The following is a 19,676-nucleotide window of genomic DNA, read 5'->3' on the forward strand; positions in this document are numbered from 1 at the left end:
TGGTGATGGGAAATCAACGGGGAGTACAACTGAGGTGGAAAAAGGCACAAAATGATGTAAAATTAAGTTATAATTAAAAAAATTTAAAAAGATGTATAGGTTGCTGTATGTGTATTTCTCAATAACACTTTCTTAAAATAGATTGGAAAGGATCAAACAGGAAGTGTAAGGTTTTTGGGGTGTTGGGGTGAAGCGTGCAAAGCAACATTCAGTGGGCTCTCACTATTACAGAATTGCGCTGTGGCGATAGAAAAGGAAAAGGGAAGAGACCTACGAACCACTTTCCAGCAGTCTTTGGTTAAAGGCTGTAGTGTAAGCATGTCTTGCTGCCCATAGTGAAAGTAGAAAGGTCTTTGCGGCAGAAACAGGAGAAACTAGAGCAAACGTAATTTGGGTAAGATGATTTCACATTTTGGACGAGGAGAGAAATCGTTATGGCCTGTACTCGCTGGCAGGCACGGAGCAGGGGCTGGGACTACTGCTCCTGCGCACTGGCAGAAGCCCAGCCCAGGTAGCGGAGCTGAGGCCACCGCGCAGCTCCGGGCTGAGTCCCCGAGGCCTGGAGCCTCACCGCTCTCGGCTATTGCTTCCTCCAGTTTCACCCCCGGAGTAGAGACAGACGTTCGTACCAGTCCTGCCTAGGTATCCAATGGAAATCTGAGGGGAACACCCCAATTTTCCTACGAAACTGCAGTGTGTGGGGGGGCGCTCGTGTCCGGCGCGTGCGCGCGCGAGCAGAGGAAGGCGGCCTGGAAGAGAGGGAGCGCGCGCCCTTCACGTGACCCGGCTCGCTGGCTGCGACGCACACGACGCGCCCTTCACGTGGTCTCTCTTCAGCCCCGTCGCCGGCGGAGGCGGGCGCGGGCGCGTCCCTGTGGCCAGTCACCCGGAGGAGTTGGTCGCACAATTATGAAAGACTCAGCTTCTGCTGCTAGCGCCGGAGCTGAGTTAGTTCTGAGAAGGTTTCCCTGGGCTGTCCTTGTCCGGCGGCCTCTGCTGCCGACTCCAGAGACGCTTCCCGATAGATGGCTACAGGCCGCGGAGGAGGAGGAGGTGGAGTTGCTGCCCTTCCGGAGTCTGCCCCGTGAGGAGAATGGTACTGGACCTACGCAGGCCGGGGCTGGGGAAGGGCTCTGGAGGGTGCGGGCAGGGGAGAGGGAGGACCTGGCTGACAAGTGTGAGCGCGGAGTCGCGCTCCCACGGAATTGCCTGCAGGCTTCCGGACTTGTCCTGGCGGGACGGAGTACAGTTGTTCGGGGGTGAGAGGCAGGAAGCAGGTAGCGAATCTGGCGCGACAGCTTGTCGCGGGAATCCCCTGAGTCGAGACCCTGCTCCCGCGAGGGCCCCGGAGGCGGCGGAGGCGCGAGCCCGGGAGTACCTGGCGGGGCTGTGCCGCCGCAGCGCGCCAGACGCAGCGCTCCGCGTCGGATCCCCGCATCTCCCGGGAGCGCGTACCTCCTGGCGCCAGTTGCGGGCAGATAAGGGAGCCAAGTGCTCTGCTCAAGTTCTGCATGGAAAGGGAGGGAGGGAGGAATGGGAGGGAACAAAAACGGGATAGAGGACACCGGGCTTGGAGCTGTGCCTCATTTGCTGCGCAGCGGATACTCTACAGGTACATGTTCCTTCTGGTGCCCGAGCGGAGAGATTTGACATATTGGCGGTCGATCTGATTAGGCATTTTCTTTTAAGTATTAGGGATTTTATCGGGTCATTCCTGTAGCTACCGAAGCGATATATTGCCATGATTTATGTCCAGCTACCGTTGCTCGAGAGGATTTGGTCATGTTTTAAAACCGAAGGTGCCTCAAAGTGGAGAGAGGGAGGCGGTGCATTGCAGCTTTTTGATCCAGCATTTTGTTAACAGACTAGGGACCAGAAGATTTGTTACAAAGAAGGACATTTAAATCAGGGACACATAGTGCGGGGTGGGTGTTTCTGGTCAGTACTGGACTTGATAGGCTTCTGCCAACTCTCCCTCTGCCGGAGTCCGGCACGTTTATTTTCCTCTAGAGGCTAGTGCAAATGCGTACAAAACTGAAATCACGAATGTAGTTAGTTACACGTTGACTAATCATGTCCCTTCTAGTATTTTTCACTCACCTTTGGCTATGTGAAGGCAAAACATCTTTTCACCGTTTTACTGGTTTTTTAAGAAAAGTTTGTTAAGTTTCCCTTACCACCTACGCTAATTTTTTTCAACTGATTATTTAAAGGAACTTTAAGGGAATCTCGTTCTTTTGGGGCAGGGGTGGAGTTGAGTCAAAGTGAATCATAAGGAGCAGGCTATAGCATGACACTGACTTTTTTAGAAGGGGAAATCATTAATACTGACTTAAGTGATATATCTGGTTTTCCTTTTATTTAACAAATAGCATAACTTTGAACATACTATTTAAGTATTTAAAAAAAACAGTTTAAGATAAGTTAGAAAATAGAAATAAAGATTAGTCATCTTCAAAATCATTGCTTCCTAATACTAGCAACCCGATGTCTTTGTTTCTAGGGAGTCTAATTTCTTAGTCTTACTTCAGGGTACTCATTTTAAATCTAACCTACCACCTTGAAGTCTTATTGCAAATACTTTGAAATAGAGTCTTCGGAAGCTATGATGTAGTCTAAGTTTCTCCTGTTTCTGCTGCCTTGCTACTTATTTCCAGTCACTTTCATACTCTCCCAGACATTAGGTTTGTATACCTAAATTGTGTACCATATTGGTACATATTGGTAAGAACTCAGTGTTGGTTGTATATGCTTTTAACAATTCTGTTGATTAAAAGGGAGAAATTTTCACTTGGAAATTTGAAATAGATTTTATTTTTTACTTTGTTTCAGTCCCAACTACTATTGAGTTGTATAATTTTCTGTACATTTTCCAATTAAAGGGAAATCTCACAATTACCTGAAAGGGGATTCTTGGTTTGATGTTAATTTATTGAGCCTTCTTAATCTTTTTTTTTTTTTTTGAGCCTTCTTAATCTTTAAGTAAACACCATGACAGTAAAGTTTGTCTAAGTATATTATGTCAACTTTTAAGTATATAATTCTTATTGCAAAATTTTATGTAAGGCATTGGCTTCTGTTGTTCAGGGTTTTGTTTGTTTTGGATACTAAAGAAAGCATACATTTTTCTGTTTTGAAAAGTTTTAAAATACATTGATTAATTGACCAAAAACATTACAAAATAAAATACCAAGAAGCACACATTAAAGAACTGAAGGGGAATCAAGTTTATAGGAAATTATCTGCTTTGGCTACTGGAAATAATTTGTCTTATCTATTTGGCAATCTTGTTTTTGTGTTTCGTCTACTCTAAGAACTGTGGTTGGCACTGGAGTGGCAAAGATATGTTAGACAAGTTTCCCACTTTTCAGATAACTCACATTCTAGTTATTTATATAAGAACTACCTAATTGCAAATGGAACATGGAAACATCATAAGACATTAGTGTCTACTATGTTGCAGGTACTGTAGTACTCAATAGTTTTGCAAGACACAAAAAAGCAAATGGATAGTTTTTTATATTTTCACATTGATTACAGTGAAAATACAGGGCGGGCCCTCGTTGGTGGAGCAGTGGGTTAAATCCAGCACTGTGAAACCGGCTGTAGTTACTGCACAATGGGCTTGCTCCTTGGACAGTGAGCTAACCTATAGCAGTGTACTTCAGTACTTCTGTCTGTTCTGTTCCTACAGTACTTTTGTCTGTTCTGTTCCCTATTCTGTCTCTGGTGAGTCCTCTCACCCCGCTCCCCCACCCCCAATACCTCTGGCTTATACCCTAGTTCTTGTATGCTTAAAATAAGTCTTTAAAAAGAATAAAAAAGAAAGATGAAAATAGAAAAAGTACAGGGAAATCAAAAAGTCTGGGTAGGCTTGCAGAGGAACTGATAGTAGAGGTGAGTCCTGTAGCGCCAGAGCACTGAAGTGGTGGCTTTAGTCTAAGGGAACTGAGTTTTAGAAGCGGAGAAAGCATTCTTAGTTTATCATGGGAATGATTTCACAGATATTATACATCTGTACATAGTTTGAAATGTGTGGAGTATAGGATAAAAGGTAATGGTGGAAGTGTTTTAAAGAAAGGCCAAGGATTAGATTTCTGAGGGCAATATTGCATGTCTTGGAAACAAGTTTGGATTTTATTCTGGAAAATTTGGCAGTTAACTTAGGGAAACAACATTGTGGATAACATTGGTGTGTGTTTAAATGGAAAAGATACCAACAGAAAGAATTGATTGAGATTTTTCGGAGTTAGAATAATCAGAACTTGATGACTTTGCTGGTATGATTTCTGTTGCATGTCATACTTTTTTGTTTTTGATTTTCAAATAATGCAAGTGCTTACATAATTTAAGTTTGAGATGTCTACCATAGATAATTTGATCTAATGTTCTAATAGTCTGTATTTAATATTCTAGTATGGTAGATTTCAGATATACAAAGATCAAACAATAAAATGAATCACCATATATTCATGACCAATTTCAGCAGTTTGAAATGTGAATTTTGTTTCTTCTCTTAACCCTCCTATTCCCCTTCACCTGGACTATTTAAAAGCAATGCCCAGACATACCTATCTGTAAACACTTTATGTATCTCTAAAAAAATAAGGACTCGGCCCTCCCTGGTGGCGCAGCGGGTTAAAGCACAGCACTGAGAATCTGAAGCCACTTCCGCATGAGTTCGATTCCCGCCTGCCGCCTGCCCCAGAGGAGACCACATGGCGAGCCAGACCTCTCCTGACCTGCCCGCTGCTCCCCTCAGCAGTGTACTTCGTCGATCTGCCTGTTCTGCTCCCCACTCTGTCTCTGGTGAAGCCTCTCACCGTCCCTGAGCCTCTGGCCTGTACCCCAGTTCTGTATGAATAAATAAATAAATCTTTAAAAAAAAAAAATAAGGACTCAACACATCCACAGTACTGTTAGCACCTAAAAATGTAATAATTTTTTAAATATCATTATTTAGTCATCATATTTGTCAGATTTTATCATGTTTTTTCCAGTTGGTTTGTTTGACTCAGGATTCAAAGAATTCCACACAGCATTTAGTTGACATGTCTTTCAGTCTCCACTACTCTTTCCCCTTTTTGTTCATCATTTGTTATTTATTTATTGAGAGGGGAAGTGCAGATATTTGGCCTGTAATATTTCCCAGTTGAACTTTGTTGAATATGTTTCCTTTTTTTTTGTTTTTTAAGATTTATTTATTTATGCATACAGAGTGCAGGGGCAGTGAGAGAATTCACAAGAGACAGAGTGGGGAGCAGAACAGGAACATTGATGAAGTACACTCCTGAGGGGAGCAGCAGGCGGGCAGGACACGAGAAGTCTTCTGGGCCATGTTGGTCACCTCCTTGGTTGGAGATAGAACTGGTGCTGAAGCTGTTGTGGTTAGCTTCATAGTGCTGTGCTTTCACCAGGTGCACCACCAGGAGGTCCCTGAATGTATTTCCTATAGCAGATTGACGTAACATGTTCCTTTCTTTGTATTTCCTGTGAAGTAGTGGTCAAACTGAAAACTCAGATTCTAGTTTGGTATTTTGGCAAGAATATTCACAGGTAGAGTGCTATACTTTGTATTGTATGAGAGTAAAGAATACATGAATACATGTTGCCTGATGTTTTCTTTCTTTTCTTTCTTTTTTTTTTTTTGGTGTATGTGCTGTTGAAGCAAGCCCACTTTTATTTTTGATGTTTAGATTGATCAGTGGGTTGGTGTTGTCAGTTACCTGTGTTTTTTTTCAATTAAATTCCCTGACAGACATTTACACAAGTTTTAGTAGTCATTGATGAATATTTAGTAGTAATTGATGAATATTGCTGATGATCTATAATTTAATTCTGGATTTCACATCCCCTTTTTTGGGGGGGAATCTTGCTACATGTAATTAAAATGTACAGTTGTTATTATTATTATTTTTTTAATGACTTCTCCTTAAGTGCTTGTTTTAAGTATGGCACCTGGAGGCAGAATTCAGAGTGACTGAGATTAGTTCAGAATATAAATATTGATTTGACTATAAGGATTTAAGCTGAGTGATTTATATGAATTAATATAAAATAGCTCCTGTGTATGTGACTAGCAGACATTGCTTTGCAATTATAATAGTTTAGTCTGAATATGAATGCAGAAAATATTTGACTTGGAGAATTGTACTCTTGTTTTAAATGAAAAGGATTAATTCTAATTTTAATTAAGTTAGTACTTTTAAATATTTTGTTGATATTTGGCTCCATTTATCTTATAGCTGTGAATCTTGTTTTGTTTCCTGGCCATTTAGAAATTTTAGAACCTTGTTGGAAAAATGTATATTGGAGATAAGCAATTCTTTGAAGTTGGTATACATGAGCTTTCCACCTGAGTTTATTTGTGATAGTCTTATGAGTAATACTGTTAGCCTCTTAGTCTGTAAAAGAAAGATGATAATCTTTCCTCTCTTTGAACCACATGCATCATAAAAACTTATTAATAACTTTATATCTGACAATCCAACTACCAGACTACTGGAAACATCAATCTTTGAAAACAGTTCCTCATGGAAATGGGAAAAATCTTTTGAGTAAGCTATTTTTAGAAATACAGTAATCCTGAGCCCAGAAAACACTGATGTGCAAAGTGAAAGTAAACTTAATTACCTACTTCCTATGACAATTTGGTAGCACATTGGGAATGACAGAAGGAAAGTAAGCAGACTATTATTATGAGGCTGGAGAAGCATTCACTAAACTCAAAAGATAGGGCTGTAAATTATCTTGTAATACAGGGACCAGTGATTATCTTTATCTATGAGAGTAAGCTTACCATACACAATATAGAAGGTACTTTTTTTTTTTAAAGATTTATTTATTTATGCATACAAAATTGAGGTACGGGGGATGAGAGTATTCACCAGAGACAGAGTATGGAGCAGAACAGGAAATGTACTGAAATCCACTGCTAAGGTGGACCAATAGAGGTCTGCCACACGATGTGGGTCACCTCCCTGGCTGGGGATTGAAGTGGTGCTGCAGTGGCTGAGGTAGTTTCATAGTGCTGTGCTTTAACCTGTTGCACCACTATGGAGGGTCCAGATGTAGTCTTAACTAAGAAAAGTGTGTAACAGGTTTTAGGCAAGTTTTCATGATAGTAATGATCACTTATTATTGGCATTTGACGGTGGCCATTGTTCTAAATGCTTTACATGTATCAATTATATATACTTATCCCACAAAAAAACTATGAAGTAGACACTTTATCTTCTTTATCACTCACCAAAGGTCATAAGGCTAATAAATGGTACTGTACATGTTAATTTTTCTTCTTATGGAAACTTGGAGAAGAATCTTCATATTTTGGGGACATGTATGTATTTGTGATCTCTGATGACAGTATTGTGAACTTTTGAACAAAAGTATCACACTACTCATAAGTTTGGGTTGACAGGATTTAGTCACAATTAGAAGGCTCAGGTTTTCTAGTGAGAATGTCCTATTGTGTTTACATTTCTCTTTTTTCAGATTCATCTTAATGGCATCATCTAAAAATACTGTACTGTAACCAATGTACATATTATTTTAAGGTAAATGTATAGGTAATAAACTTGTCAGTATATTTACATTGACATTTGGTATGTCAGTCAGATTTCTTAGCATAAAACTTTTTTAATCTTTGCTTTTTTTTTCAATGTACTTTTTTTTCCTAAAGAGACAAGTTTTGATCCCTTTTTCATTTTACAATTCTTTATATTAAAGATAAATTACTCTGTAAAACTTTCTCTAAAATATCTGAAGGAAAAGTTACTGCTGCTTGAGCAAAATTGAGGTTAATTCCTTTTTTAGACTTGGTATATCTAATCGAATTATTTATTATATTGATTATGTTCCCATGGTTCACACTTTATCAAACATGGTATGCTATTGTACTGTTCAGGGTAATAATCTCCAATGAAGTCAGCAGAAACAGAAGGCCAAAAGAAAAAAAAATATTAGATGTTAACATAGTCATGCAAACATAGTCATGGTCTGGAATTGATAAATTTTCAACATATAAAATTTTCCACCAACTGCCATTCTATGGAGACTTAAGTAGTGTCTTTAAAACCCTTTCAAACAGTTCATATCTGTATTATCAATAATATATACTATTTGATTAATTAAGTAGTTAGCAGCCAATTAAAATAAGAGCATACCTCTATAGTAAACTCTGTGGTAAAGTATAGAATGCTAAAAGTTTTGTCAAATGAATTGGACTCTGATAGAAGAAGTCAGAGTGCCAGCCTATTTCAACATTTTGCTTTGTGCTAGCTTTAATTTTTCTTGGTCATTTTCAGTGCCACCCTTGGCAGAATTAGTGTGTAATAACACTAATTTATCACAAAACTTTAGGTTTCTAGGTATCTAGTATTATTTAATTTTTTAAGTATATGAATTTTATTACTAGGCAGCCCCCCTTTTAAGTTTGTTGCCTTTTCTTTTGAGTAATGGGTTACAGCTTCCTGTTTCTTATATGTGGTAGTTTTGGGTGGTATTCTAGATATTATGACTGCTACCTTGTATAGAGACTCTGGGAATTGTTATAGTTCTCTGAATTCATAATTCAAAGTAGTTATTATGGTCTGAATATTTGTGTCCCACCAACCCCAATTCAGTGTTAAAGCCTTGAACACCCTTCATTCCCCACTGTGATGAATTTGGAGATGGGGGTCTTCTTTGGTAGGTAATTAGGGTTAGACAGGTCATTTAGGGGAGGGCCTTTGTCCCATGAGATTAGTGCCCCATATAAGAAAAAACAGTAGAGGGCTTGTGCCATGTGAGAAGACAGCTGTCTGCAATCCTACCAGTCACCAACACTGCTGACACCTTGTTCTTGGATTCCAGTTTCTAGAACTGAAACAGTAAGTCTTGATTGTGTAAGTCTCATAAATGATATTTGTATGGCTGTCTAAGCAGACTAAGATAGTAGTTGATTAACTTGACTGTACTCACACTCCAAACTGCCTTCTTGTGGATAATAAAAATACATATTTAATTATTTTATCCTTAATTGGGCTTCTTGGAGTCTGCTCCAGTAGCTAGCCGGAGATTAGAGCAATTCATGTGTAGCATTTGGATTCCTTTTCTGTAAATCTCTTTTGCAGGACTTTTCCCCCATCATTTGCTGGTTGCTGTTGTCATCTTGAGTTGATATTCTGGTTCTACAAGATAGGAATAATGTGTTTTCTATTGAAGTGTTAGCTGTTCAGTAGGTGTGGATTAGAGCCTGTCTTAAGTAGAAAATGTTAAAAATTGGAAACTATTTCTTCCAAATATTATTTTCAATCTAGTTTCTTGCTGCTTTTGATTTTCCTCAGTGCTGTTAAGTGGCCGTTTAATGTCCAAAGTTTGGTTATCTGTGAAGGGGTTAGTCCAGGAGAATGCGCATAGCTAGAAGCTGCTTTCTAATAATATGTGTGTGTGTATGTACACATATATATAATATATATAGAATCACAGTGTTTTTAGTTGCAAAAGTAGCTGATTTCCACATAAATGATCTTAATTTCCACTTAATTTTACTGTCAGAGTGTAAGCAGGAAGGGTGAGCTGGTATTAATTTGTTTAGAGAATGGGATATGATTGATGGGTTTATTTATAACATATATGCCCTTGCCCTTATTGCTGGTAGATAGGGAGATTTTTTAACTCATGGAATTTTGAGGCATTGTTGGGACTTGACTGTGTGCCAGGCATTACTAAAACACCTTGCATTGATCACTTTATTGATAATCTTCAGAACAATGTTGTAAGATATATGTACTGCTTTTAATCCTATTTTACAGGCAAGGAAGTACAAGTTTAGAAACTTGTTTAAGGTTACATATATAATAAAAAGCAAAACTGGAAATTCTCCCTTAGGTTAACATAATTCCACAATCTGTTCTTTTGCCACTAATAATGATCACTCACTGATCTTTAAGGTTCCTTCCTGTGCTAACATTCTGTGATTATACTTTTTCTTTTTTTTTTAATTGAGGGAATGCTGGTTCACAACACTGTATGTTATTCAAAGGCACAGCATCACACCTCCTTACATGCATGTTACTATACCAAACCCACCATCATATATACTTGGTTTTTACTTTTCCTAAGGAAATTAAGTTAGGAAATTTCACATTTATATTTGTAGGGTGCCACCTCTTGGTAATATTTAGTAATGCTGCCTAGCAAAAGAAGGAAAAGAGAAATATAAAATTAGGAATTTATATACATATTTATAATTTAGGAAACATTTGATTGGGTAACATTTGATTTGATGGCAGAACAGAACCTAAGAATTTCAAAAGCTGCAAAAATCTGTAATTGAGAAGAATTTTCACCTATCAACTGGAGTATGTAACTGTCAAATATGTGACACCACTCCCTAATGAAATAAATGAAGGTCATAAACAAAAATACTCTGTGTAGGGTAGAATATATTTCATTTAGGTGATACACAAACAGGCAGTAGCCCTTGAAATAAGCAAAACAGGTGAATAATTAAGCATCCCAGTGAAACTAGCTCCCTGAATAGTGAGTGCTGTGATTACTAAAGGGGGAAAGGAATGTGAGGGAAATTGGAACTTTAAATTTCCAGGGCCAAGGAGGTGCTGAGCAGTCTTGGTGACAAAAGTCAACATGTTTGACTTTCCCAACAGGGTATTTCCTCAGCAGTCCAGCAGATGTTTATTTCTGATGCCACCCTCAACTTGGAATGAGCATAGAGAATTTTATTAGTGATGAACCACAATCACTTTTTCAAGTTGTCAGGAATGCAGTTGGAGTCAGTTAATGGTTAATCACTAAAAGGGAGCCAGGGAAAGAGAACAAAGGGAGGTTAGAGTTTAAGCCCACTTATTCATAATTTTCATCTACTTGAGTTTTGTCTGGAGGGAATCTGACTATATTGATAAATTGTATTTTGTGTTGGGAAACTTTTTGATTTATTTATTTATGCATACAGAACTGGGGTACAGGCACAGTGAAGAGGATTCACCAGAGACAAGGGTAGGGAACAGAACAGGCAGATTGACGAAATACATTGCTGAGGGAAGCAGAGGACAAGACCCTAGAGGTCTGCTGTGCCATGTGGATCAACTACCCGGCCAGGGATCCAACTCCCACTGAAGTGGCTGCTACTAGCTTGCAGTGCTGCATCCTAAACCTGTTGCACCATCAGGGAGGGCCTGGATGGGGAAATTCTTAAGTTGTAGTAGAGAAGTCATAATTTAGATTTTTCCTGGTTCTGTGATTCCTGCAATTGGGCATACCCATTGTGGGGACTTTTGAAGCTTATACCTGTGAAGAAGTTACTGAGATACTGGCTTTTGAAGGCAAGCGGCAAGGGCAGGTCCTATACCTATTCAACATCTTGTGACTTTGTACTTCAGGTTGCTTTGTGGTTGAACCCAACACTCCTTCTGAAGAGGATCAGTTAGTAATGCTGCTTTATTGACATTGTATAGTATTAGAGGAGTCTTTATTTCTATTTGGTTCTAAGACACCTCCCCCCCACCTCATCCCAACAGTGAACATTGTACTCTTTTAATTTTCATTTTTATATAAACAATTTATAAACAACCCCTATCTTTAGGAAGGTTACATTTGAAAACATGCCTTAAGGGTTGTTTTTGTTTTTTTAATATTTATTTGTTTATGCATACAGAGCTGGGGTACAGGCCAGAGGTGCAGGGGTGGTAAGTGGATTCACCAGAGACAGCGGGGAGCAGACCAGGCCAATTGACAAAGTACACTGCTGAGGGGAGCAGTGGGTGGGTGAGGAGAGGTCTGCCACGCCATGGGGTCACCTCCGGAGCGGGGATCAAACTCATGCTGAAGTGGCTTTAGCTTCTCAGTGCTGCACTTTAACTGGCTGTGCCACCAGGGAGGGCCACCTTAAAGATTTTTAAGTGTAAGGTTATAATTGTCATAGAAGTAGTTAGTGTATCTCTTAGTATTTTGAATTAGCTGGGTTTTGCTTGTTTTTTTTTTCTTTTATCTTGTGAAATTTCACTAATACATATATATAATATAATAAAAAAGGTTTTAAAAAAGGTTTCTTTTTTAAAATCCCACTAAGAATTTGGTTTTCAGAATCTACAGATTGATGTTTTTCATCAGTTCTGGGAAATTCTCATCAAATCTAAATATTGCATCTGCCTGTCCCTTGCCTTTTCTCCTTTTGCAGCTCTGAATAACATACATTATGTATACTCATTCAGTTTATGTGTCTCTTCATAACTCTCTCCCCATAAACATCTTTATTATGGTATAATGCAGATAATAGAATTTGCCCTTTGTATGCAAAACTCCATATTTTTTTTATTTTATAATAGTTTATTTTTACATCATTTTGTACATTTTTTTTCCATCTCAATTGTAATCCCCATGGGTTTCCCATCACCGAGTCACCTGTGTGCCATCACCATAATCTCGTGCACTCCCCCCCCCCTTTTTGATCCCATTCCCCACTCCACCCCCGCAAAATGTCTCTGGTATATGGTTGTTCATTAAAAAATCGATATTTTTTTAGTAAATTTATTCAATTTCATAACTACCACAACCCAATTTTAGGATACTTTTGTCACTGCAGAAAGTTCCTTTGTATGTGTTCAGCTTATCCCTACTCTCATTCTTAGCCCTGGACAGTTAAGTAAACTTGCTGTTCCTATGGTTTCTAGTCTTTTCTAGAAATTTCATATAAATGAATTCATATAATCTTATGTACTTTTTTCTATGTAGCATAATGTTTTTTAGTTTCTCTTTATTGCTAAGTAGTATATCATTGTATGGCTATTTCATCTTGTTGGTTATGTTATGTGAATAATGCTTCTGTGAGCATTCAAAATACAAATCTTAGTGTGAACATGTTTTCCTTTTTCTTGAGAAGATACTTAAAGTGGAATTGCTGGGTCATATCCAAGTTTAACTTTTTAGTAAACAACCATACTTTTCTTTGCCAAGTGTTTAGATTCCTACTGGAAAAGTATCCAGTTCTTATTTTCTTGCCAATTTTTGGTATTGTCATTTTGATTATAGTCCTTCTGGTGGTTGTGAAGGTTTGAGTCTTTGTGGTTTTAAATGAAAATGAGCATCTTTTTATATGCTTATTTGGTAAATAAACTTATACTCTTTTGAATTATCTTTCTTTGTCTTTTGCCTGTTTGCTAATTTTTTAATGTTGCATTTTCAGAGGTTTTTTTTTTAAATATATAATCTGGGCATGAGTTCTATATCAATATATATGTGTGTATATGTGTATATATGTATACACACATACACACACACACTGGTTTGAAGTGGAATATTCTGTAAATCTTATCAGGTAAAATTAGCTAATAGTGTAGTTTATACTTGCTGGTTTTTCTGCTTAATTGTCATATCAGAACACAAGGAGGACAAAAGGAATATATAAATTGTAGAAAGTTGTATTTCATAGTATTTGTCTCAAGTCCTCTTTAAGATTTCTTCCTTCTTTGCTATTGTCAAGTAGTTTCATTTAACAGACCTCCTTGAAGAGTTTCACCAGTCTTAATTAATAAATTTGTTCATGCTGTGTTCCCATTTGCCATCCTTCACTCATATTGTAGACTTAAGGTACCTGCTCATGAACTGAAATTACTTAAGTAAAAAGATTAGTTAATACTAGAGCAGTTGGAGTGCTTCTCAATACATTTATATTTCTATTATTTCAGTAGGTTTTTTAAGTATGCTAAATGTCTAATTCTAGTACCTGACTTTGGTGAATTTTTTTAATATAATATGGATTACTCTCAGTTTTTTAAAAAAATTCACAGGGAATAATTCCAACAAAGCTTTTGCCTCACATAGAATTATCTGTGTATAAATTTCATTCATTAGTAAGTGGGCAACTGATACGAATATAGCAATAAATCACTTATCTGCCTTTTAACCCTGTTTTGAGAGAAGCAGCCTTTTAAGTGGCAATCTTGAATTCTGTATCTTTTAAAGTAAAAGGAACATAACGAGAATTTTATGAATTTAAAACAGTAGTTTAAGTTGATTTTGGTAAAAATTCAATCTTATATCATCATGTTAGAACAACACTACAAATGAGTGTTTTGTTTTGTTTTTTTTCCAGCTCATAAGCAGAAGTCATGTGGGTAAATGTATCTTTAATTACAGTTGCCCCACCTAGGTTCAGTATTAAGTTATGGAATGGGAGGAAGGATCAGGATGGGGAAAGTATACAACAGTTTAGCTGATATGACCAGATCTTTTGGCTCTCAGGATGTGATTCTATAAATGTCATTCTGGGGCCAGTTAATTATCTTAGACCTCAGGTCTTTTTTCACAGAACAAATGGAAATAAATGAGACTCAAAGCTTTTACACCCACTTAGAGTGGGGGCGGGGGGGTGAAGGGAGGGCTACACCACCAAGCAATTCTCTGACATTCATTGGGTGTCATACAATTCAGTTCTGAGACAGTCAACCTGAAGGCAGAGATTGCAAGGGCTCTGTCCTACAAGACAATCAAAAGTCCTGCTGTCACCTATGCTTCATACTGATTGGCCATGGATTGGAGATTCTAACTACCTCTTCTTGGGGGCTCAGTTAATTTGCTAGAGTGGCTCACATATAATTGGGGAAACCATTTTTCTTACTTGCTTGATTACTGTTTTATCACAAAGGAAATTAAAAGAAATGAAGACCAGAGGAAGAGATGCATAAGGACAGGTCCATAATAAATGCATTGCTATCTTCTTAGACTTTGGGGTCCCACATAGTAGCATGTGCAGGAGGTTAGTTCCCCAACTTGGAATTTTTCTGAACACCATCCTTTTGGATTTTTATAGAGATCTCCATTTTGACCAGCTCATTGGCAGTCAGCGATTGATATAATCTCCAGCCTTTCTCCCCTCCCATGAGATTTAGGGTGGCGGGATTGAAAGTTCCTATTCTATCTTTAATTACCTGGTTGGTCCCTTTCATAGGTTGCCTATAGTTTTCCAAAAACTACTCATCAACATAATGAAAGAGACCTTTGATTATTCTTCATATATAAGAAATTCTAAGTTTAAAACTGGTTCAGGAATTGGTAGTATGACCAAATATATATTTACTATAAATCACAGTATTCTGGTCCCTTCAATTCAGCAACTACTTGATACCTGTGATGTGTTAAGTACTATGTGCAGCAACCCTGCTTTTTAAAAAATAGTATTTATTTATGCATACAAGAACTGAGCTACACACCACAGATGGGGGGTTGGGGGATGGGTGGTGAGAGGATTCACCAAAGACAGAGTGGAGAGCAGAACAGGCAGATTGACTGAAATACATTCCTGAAGGGAGCAGTGGGCAAGGGGAGAGGTCTACTGTGCCATATAGGTCACTACCCTGGCTGGGGATTGAACTAGTGCTGCTGTGGTTGTAGTAGAGTTTCATAGTGCTGCATTTAACCCCTTTGCCCCCAGTGAGGCTCCAACTCTGTTTTTCTCCCTATGTATTGTACCTCTTTGTGAGGCTTCCATAGAAATTATGTTTCTCCTTTTTTAAAGTTTGAAAATAAATGAAGTAGATGATGTCAGTGTTACTCCTATCAAGCTTTCTAACTCTGTCCTGGTGTATATGCTAAGTAGCCAAAATTTGGGTATGTGTATGCTTTCTCAGCTAGATGTGCCTCACATATAGTTCACTCTCCTCTTTCTGCTAAACTCTCAGGTGTTTACTCTGATTGATAATCACTATTCTGTCTGCATTCATACCACCCTGAATACATTCAATAGCATGTGATAAACAATATTCTAATATCCTTAATAGTCACTCAATAGAGTAATTGAATATATACCATGTATTCAGGCACTGTTCTCGGAGCAGGGGATATATGAATGTGGAAAAACAAAAGACAGATGTTTTGGCCATCTTATTTTTATTCTAGGGGGAAGAGAGTAATTAAGCTTAAGTTTTATAGACTATTACAAGGTTGTAAATAATAAGGGAAAATACAGTTGCATAAAGAAGTAGAATGGGATATATAACTGCATTTTTAATAGTTAGCCTCATTGTAGGTGATAATTTGTTCAAAGACTTGAAGGAGGTAATAGAATAAAAGTAATGAGATAAGATGTGGAGAAATAGAGTACTACGACTTTAAAAAGTTATTATTAAGGACTATGACTTTTAGATTTTGGAGGATTTCTTTAGCTCCCTTAGGAATGTACTATAAAGTGATAAAAGTGGCTTGAGAGATTTCTGCAGTCAGAAGACAAGAAGTGATTAATAGCTTGGATTAGAATAGTGCATTGAGGTAGGAGGAGTAGTAGCTAGATTCTGGATGTGTTTTGAAGGTAAGATGACAGGTTTTGCTGATGGGATGATAGATGAAGTATATAAGAAAATGAAATCTATAATGTTACTAAGATCTTATGTTTAAAAAAGTGCTGGAATAGTTGACATTTACTGAGATGGGAAAAACTGCACAAGGAATGAGTATTTAAGTGAGCAATAAGTTTAATTGTGACCATGTTAAGTTTGAGATTTTAGCTATACATCTATAGCTATACAGCTTTATAAAATAAAGTTATTTGAGTAGGCCATTGGATATGTGAGCAGAGAGTTCAGGAAAAGCTCTGAAATGTAAATGTAAATTTGAGTCATGAGTATATTGTTGGTAAACTTGGTCTGAGCATTGAAAGAGTGAATGTAATTGGAAAAAAGAAGCCTGAAGTCTGCACCATTGGGAGTATAAACCTTTAAAAGATTGGGGTAGAAGGAGGAATAAGCAAGGAGATAAAAGGTGTGTCAGGGAAGGAAAGAAAACCAAACTAGTGGATGAAAATGTTCTAAGATGAGAATGATCAGCTTTGTGAAATGCTGCTAATATATGAATGAAAATGAGTTCTGAAAATTGAACAAAAAATCTCAGAACTATAGCCAGCCAATTCAGCATGAGTTCAATCCTTGGCCGGGGAGGTGACACACATGGCACAACAGACCTCCTCTGGCTTGTCTGCTGCTCTTTTCAGTAGTGTATTTCTGTAGATCCACCTGCTCCCCCACTTTGTCTCTGGTGAATCCTCTCATTTCCTGCACCTATGGCCTACACCCCAGTTCTTGTATATAAAAATAAATCAAAATAAATCTTAAAGAAAAAGAGTTCTTGAAAATTGACTTTTAGGATTTGGAAAAAGTTTTTGGTGATCTTATTTCAGGATTGTGATTTATTTGAATATCTGTTGGAGTGGGTTTTAGAACACATGGGAGGAGAAGGAAAGAGGAGAAATTTTTCTCCAATGTAGATGAGGCATTCCATAATGCTAGCTTGAATGGGAAGTAGAGTCCGGCAAAGGCAGCTTGCTGTGTTTTATTTTTCAGTATGAGGAGAATAATAGCACGTTTCATGCAAATGGGAATGAGTTTTAAAAGAAGGGAAAAATAGGGCCCTTCCTGGTGACACAGCGGACTAAAGCAAAGCACTCCAAGCTAGCTGCAGCCTCTTCAGTGTGAGTTCACCCCAGACCCCAGAGGTGGTTCACATGACCCGCCCTCTACTCCCCACCTCTGTCTCTGGTGAATCTTTTTTTTTTTTTTTTAAGATTTATTTATTTGTACATACAGAACTGGGGTACAGGCCAGAGGCTCAGGGGTGGTGAGAGGCTTCACCAGAGACAGAGTTGGGAGCAGAACAGGTAGATCAACGAAGTACACTGCTGAGGGGAGCAGTGGGCAGGTCAGGAGAGGTCTGCCACACCACGTGGTCTCCTCCCAGGGCAGGCAGGAATCGAACTCATGGAAGTGGCTTTTTAGCTTCTCAGTGCAGTGCTTTAACCCGCTGCGCCACCAGGGAGGACCGTCTGGTGAATCTTTTAACCGCTCCTGTAACTCTGGTCTGTACCTTAGTTCTATATGCATAAATAAATTGTCCAAAAAAGGGGGAAAATAAAGAGCATTTTTTAGTGAGAGCTATAAGATCTCTAGAGTGCAAAAAGAGTGGTTAGGTTGAAATAGCATAGATTGTCATAGAAGAAAGGCAAACTATATGGGTGTAAGTACTCACTGGTGGATAGGTATAATAGAAATTTGTTCAGTTTTGTTTGTTTCAGTTTTCTCAATGAAATGAGAATGTGTAACAATCAGGTGAATGAGAATGGAAAACAAATACTTAGGCTTGAGGAGAAATTATATGAAATCATACAGGACAGTAAGAAAATGAACCAAGGAAATATAGTTTGCTGAGCATCATTTAAGGGAATTTGAGGTTTGTGGTCAGGGTTTTAAAGTGAAATCATAGGGCATATTTAAGATTGTTGGTGTAATCTGATGAATCAGATATCATAGTCATATAATAAGCTGTACTATCCTTAGTGATGTTTAGCATCAATTTTTTTCTATTATCTTTCTTTTGATTAGAATTCTCTTGATATCTTTTCAGTCCCTATATGGTTAATAATACCTTAAACCTTAGTATTTATCTTAGAAAATGAACCATGTAGCTAGGTTTTTCCGATTTTGGTTTTTTAATCATATCTGACAGTAACATTTAATTGATTTTTATGTGGTCTACTTTTTAACAGTCCCTCTTTAGGTTTTTGGTTCATAGTAGGAATTTCAAAATTGATTTTCCCCTTCTGGTTATGTGAAGCTATCCTATATGCAACACTGTGGATTTCATAATCTGCTTTGTACAGATCTTATGGAATAATTTAAAAATGTTAGGGTTGTGGACCCTCCCTGGTGGCACAGCGGGTTAAAGTACTAAGAAGCTAAAGCCATTTTATCATGAGTTCGATCCCCACCCTGGGAGGTGACCCACATGGCACTGTAAACCTCTCCTGACCCGCCCGCTGCTCCTCTCAGCAGTGTACTTCATCAATCTGCCTGTTCTGCTCCCCACTCTGTCTCTGGTGAATCCGCTCACCGCCCCTTCACCTCTGGCCTGTACCCAGCTCTGTATGCATAAATAAATCTTTTTAAAAAATGTTGGTGTTGCTTTCTTCAGTAAATATATGTAGTAAATATTTAGTGAACTTAACATATTTTTAAAAAGATTTATTTATGCATGCTGAACTGGGGTACAGGCCAGAGGTGCAGGGGCAGTGAGAGGATTTACCAGAGATAGAGGGGGGAGCAGAACCAGCCGACTGACGAAGTACACTGCTGAGGGGAGCAGCTGGCGGATCAGGAGAGGTCTGCAGGAGAGGTCTGCAGCACCATGTGGATCACCTGCAGTGCTGGGATCAAGCTCATGCTGAAGTGGCTTTAGTTTCCTAGTGCTGTGCTTTAACCTGCTGTGCCATCAGGGAGGGCCATTTTTGCATATTTATCATTAATCTATTTCTTGCTCATATTAGTGAGTTGATTTATAAACCATCTTTTAAAACTTTTTGTTTTAGTCCCAGAAATCCTGGATAGAAAGCACTTTGACCAAGAGGGAATGTGTATATATTATACCAAGTTCCAAAGACCCTCACAGGTAAGCATACGTTTGTTTCTTCTGTATTCTCCTAGAAATTTAGATGTAAATTTTATTGCTTTTTCTTTAAAGTTATTAAATAAAGTTTTTACAGCTACTATAACTTTGTGTTTAATAAAATTATTCTTTTAGGATTGAGAAAATTCTGGCGTTCTTAGCGATATTTACAACATGAAAACTCTTTGAGTGTTCCCTTACCTCTAAACTCTCCCAAATTAAAGTGTGTTACAAAGGTAATGCACTTAAGG

At 38.2% G+C, this 19,676-nt stretch overlaps 1 protein-coding gene across 1 annotated transcript in view; it reads left to right on the plus strand.

The window, feature by feature from the left end:
• The first annotated feature begins 868 nt into the window (after positions 1-868).
• Positions 869-19,676, plus strand: part of TRPM7 (transient receptor potential cation channel, subfamily M, member 7) — an 87,973-nt gene continuing 69,165 nt past the window's right edge. The window contains exons 1-2 of the mRNA XM_012728687.1: positions 869-1,096; positions 19,349-19,428. Of these exons, the coding sequence (XP_012584141.1) occupies positions 1,094-1,096; positions 19,349-19,428 (83 nt within the window). The 5' untranslated portion in view covers positions 869-1,093. The remainder of the gene's footprint in view (positions 1,097-19,348; positions 19,429-19,676) is intronic.

The sequence above is a fragment of the Condylura cristata genome, unplaced genomic scaffold (genome assembly GCF_000260355.1).
Source record: "Condylura cristata isolate star-nosed mole 26May11 unplaced genomic scaffold, ConCri1.0 scaffold00023, whole genome shotgun sequence".
In the NCBI taxonomy this organism is placed as follows: Eukaryota; Metazoa; Chordata; class Mammalia; order Eulipotyphla; family Talpidae; genus Condylura; species Condylura cristata.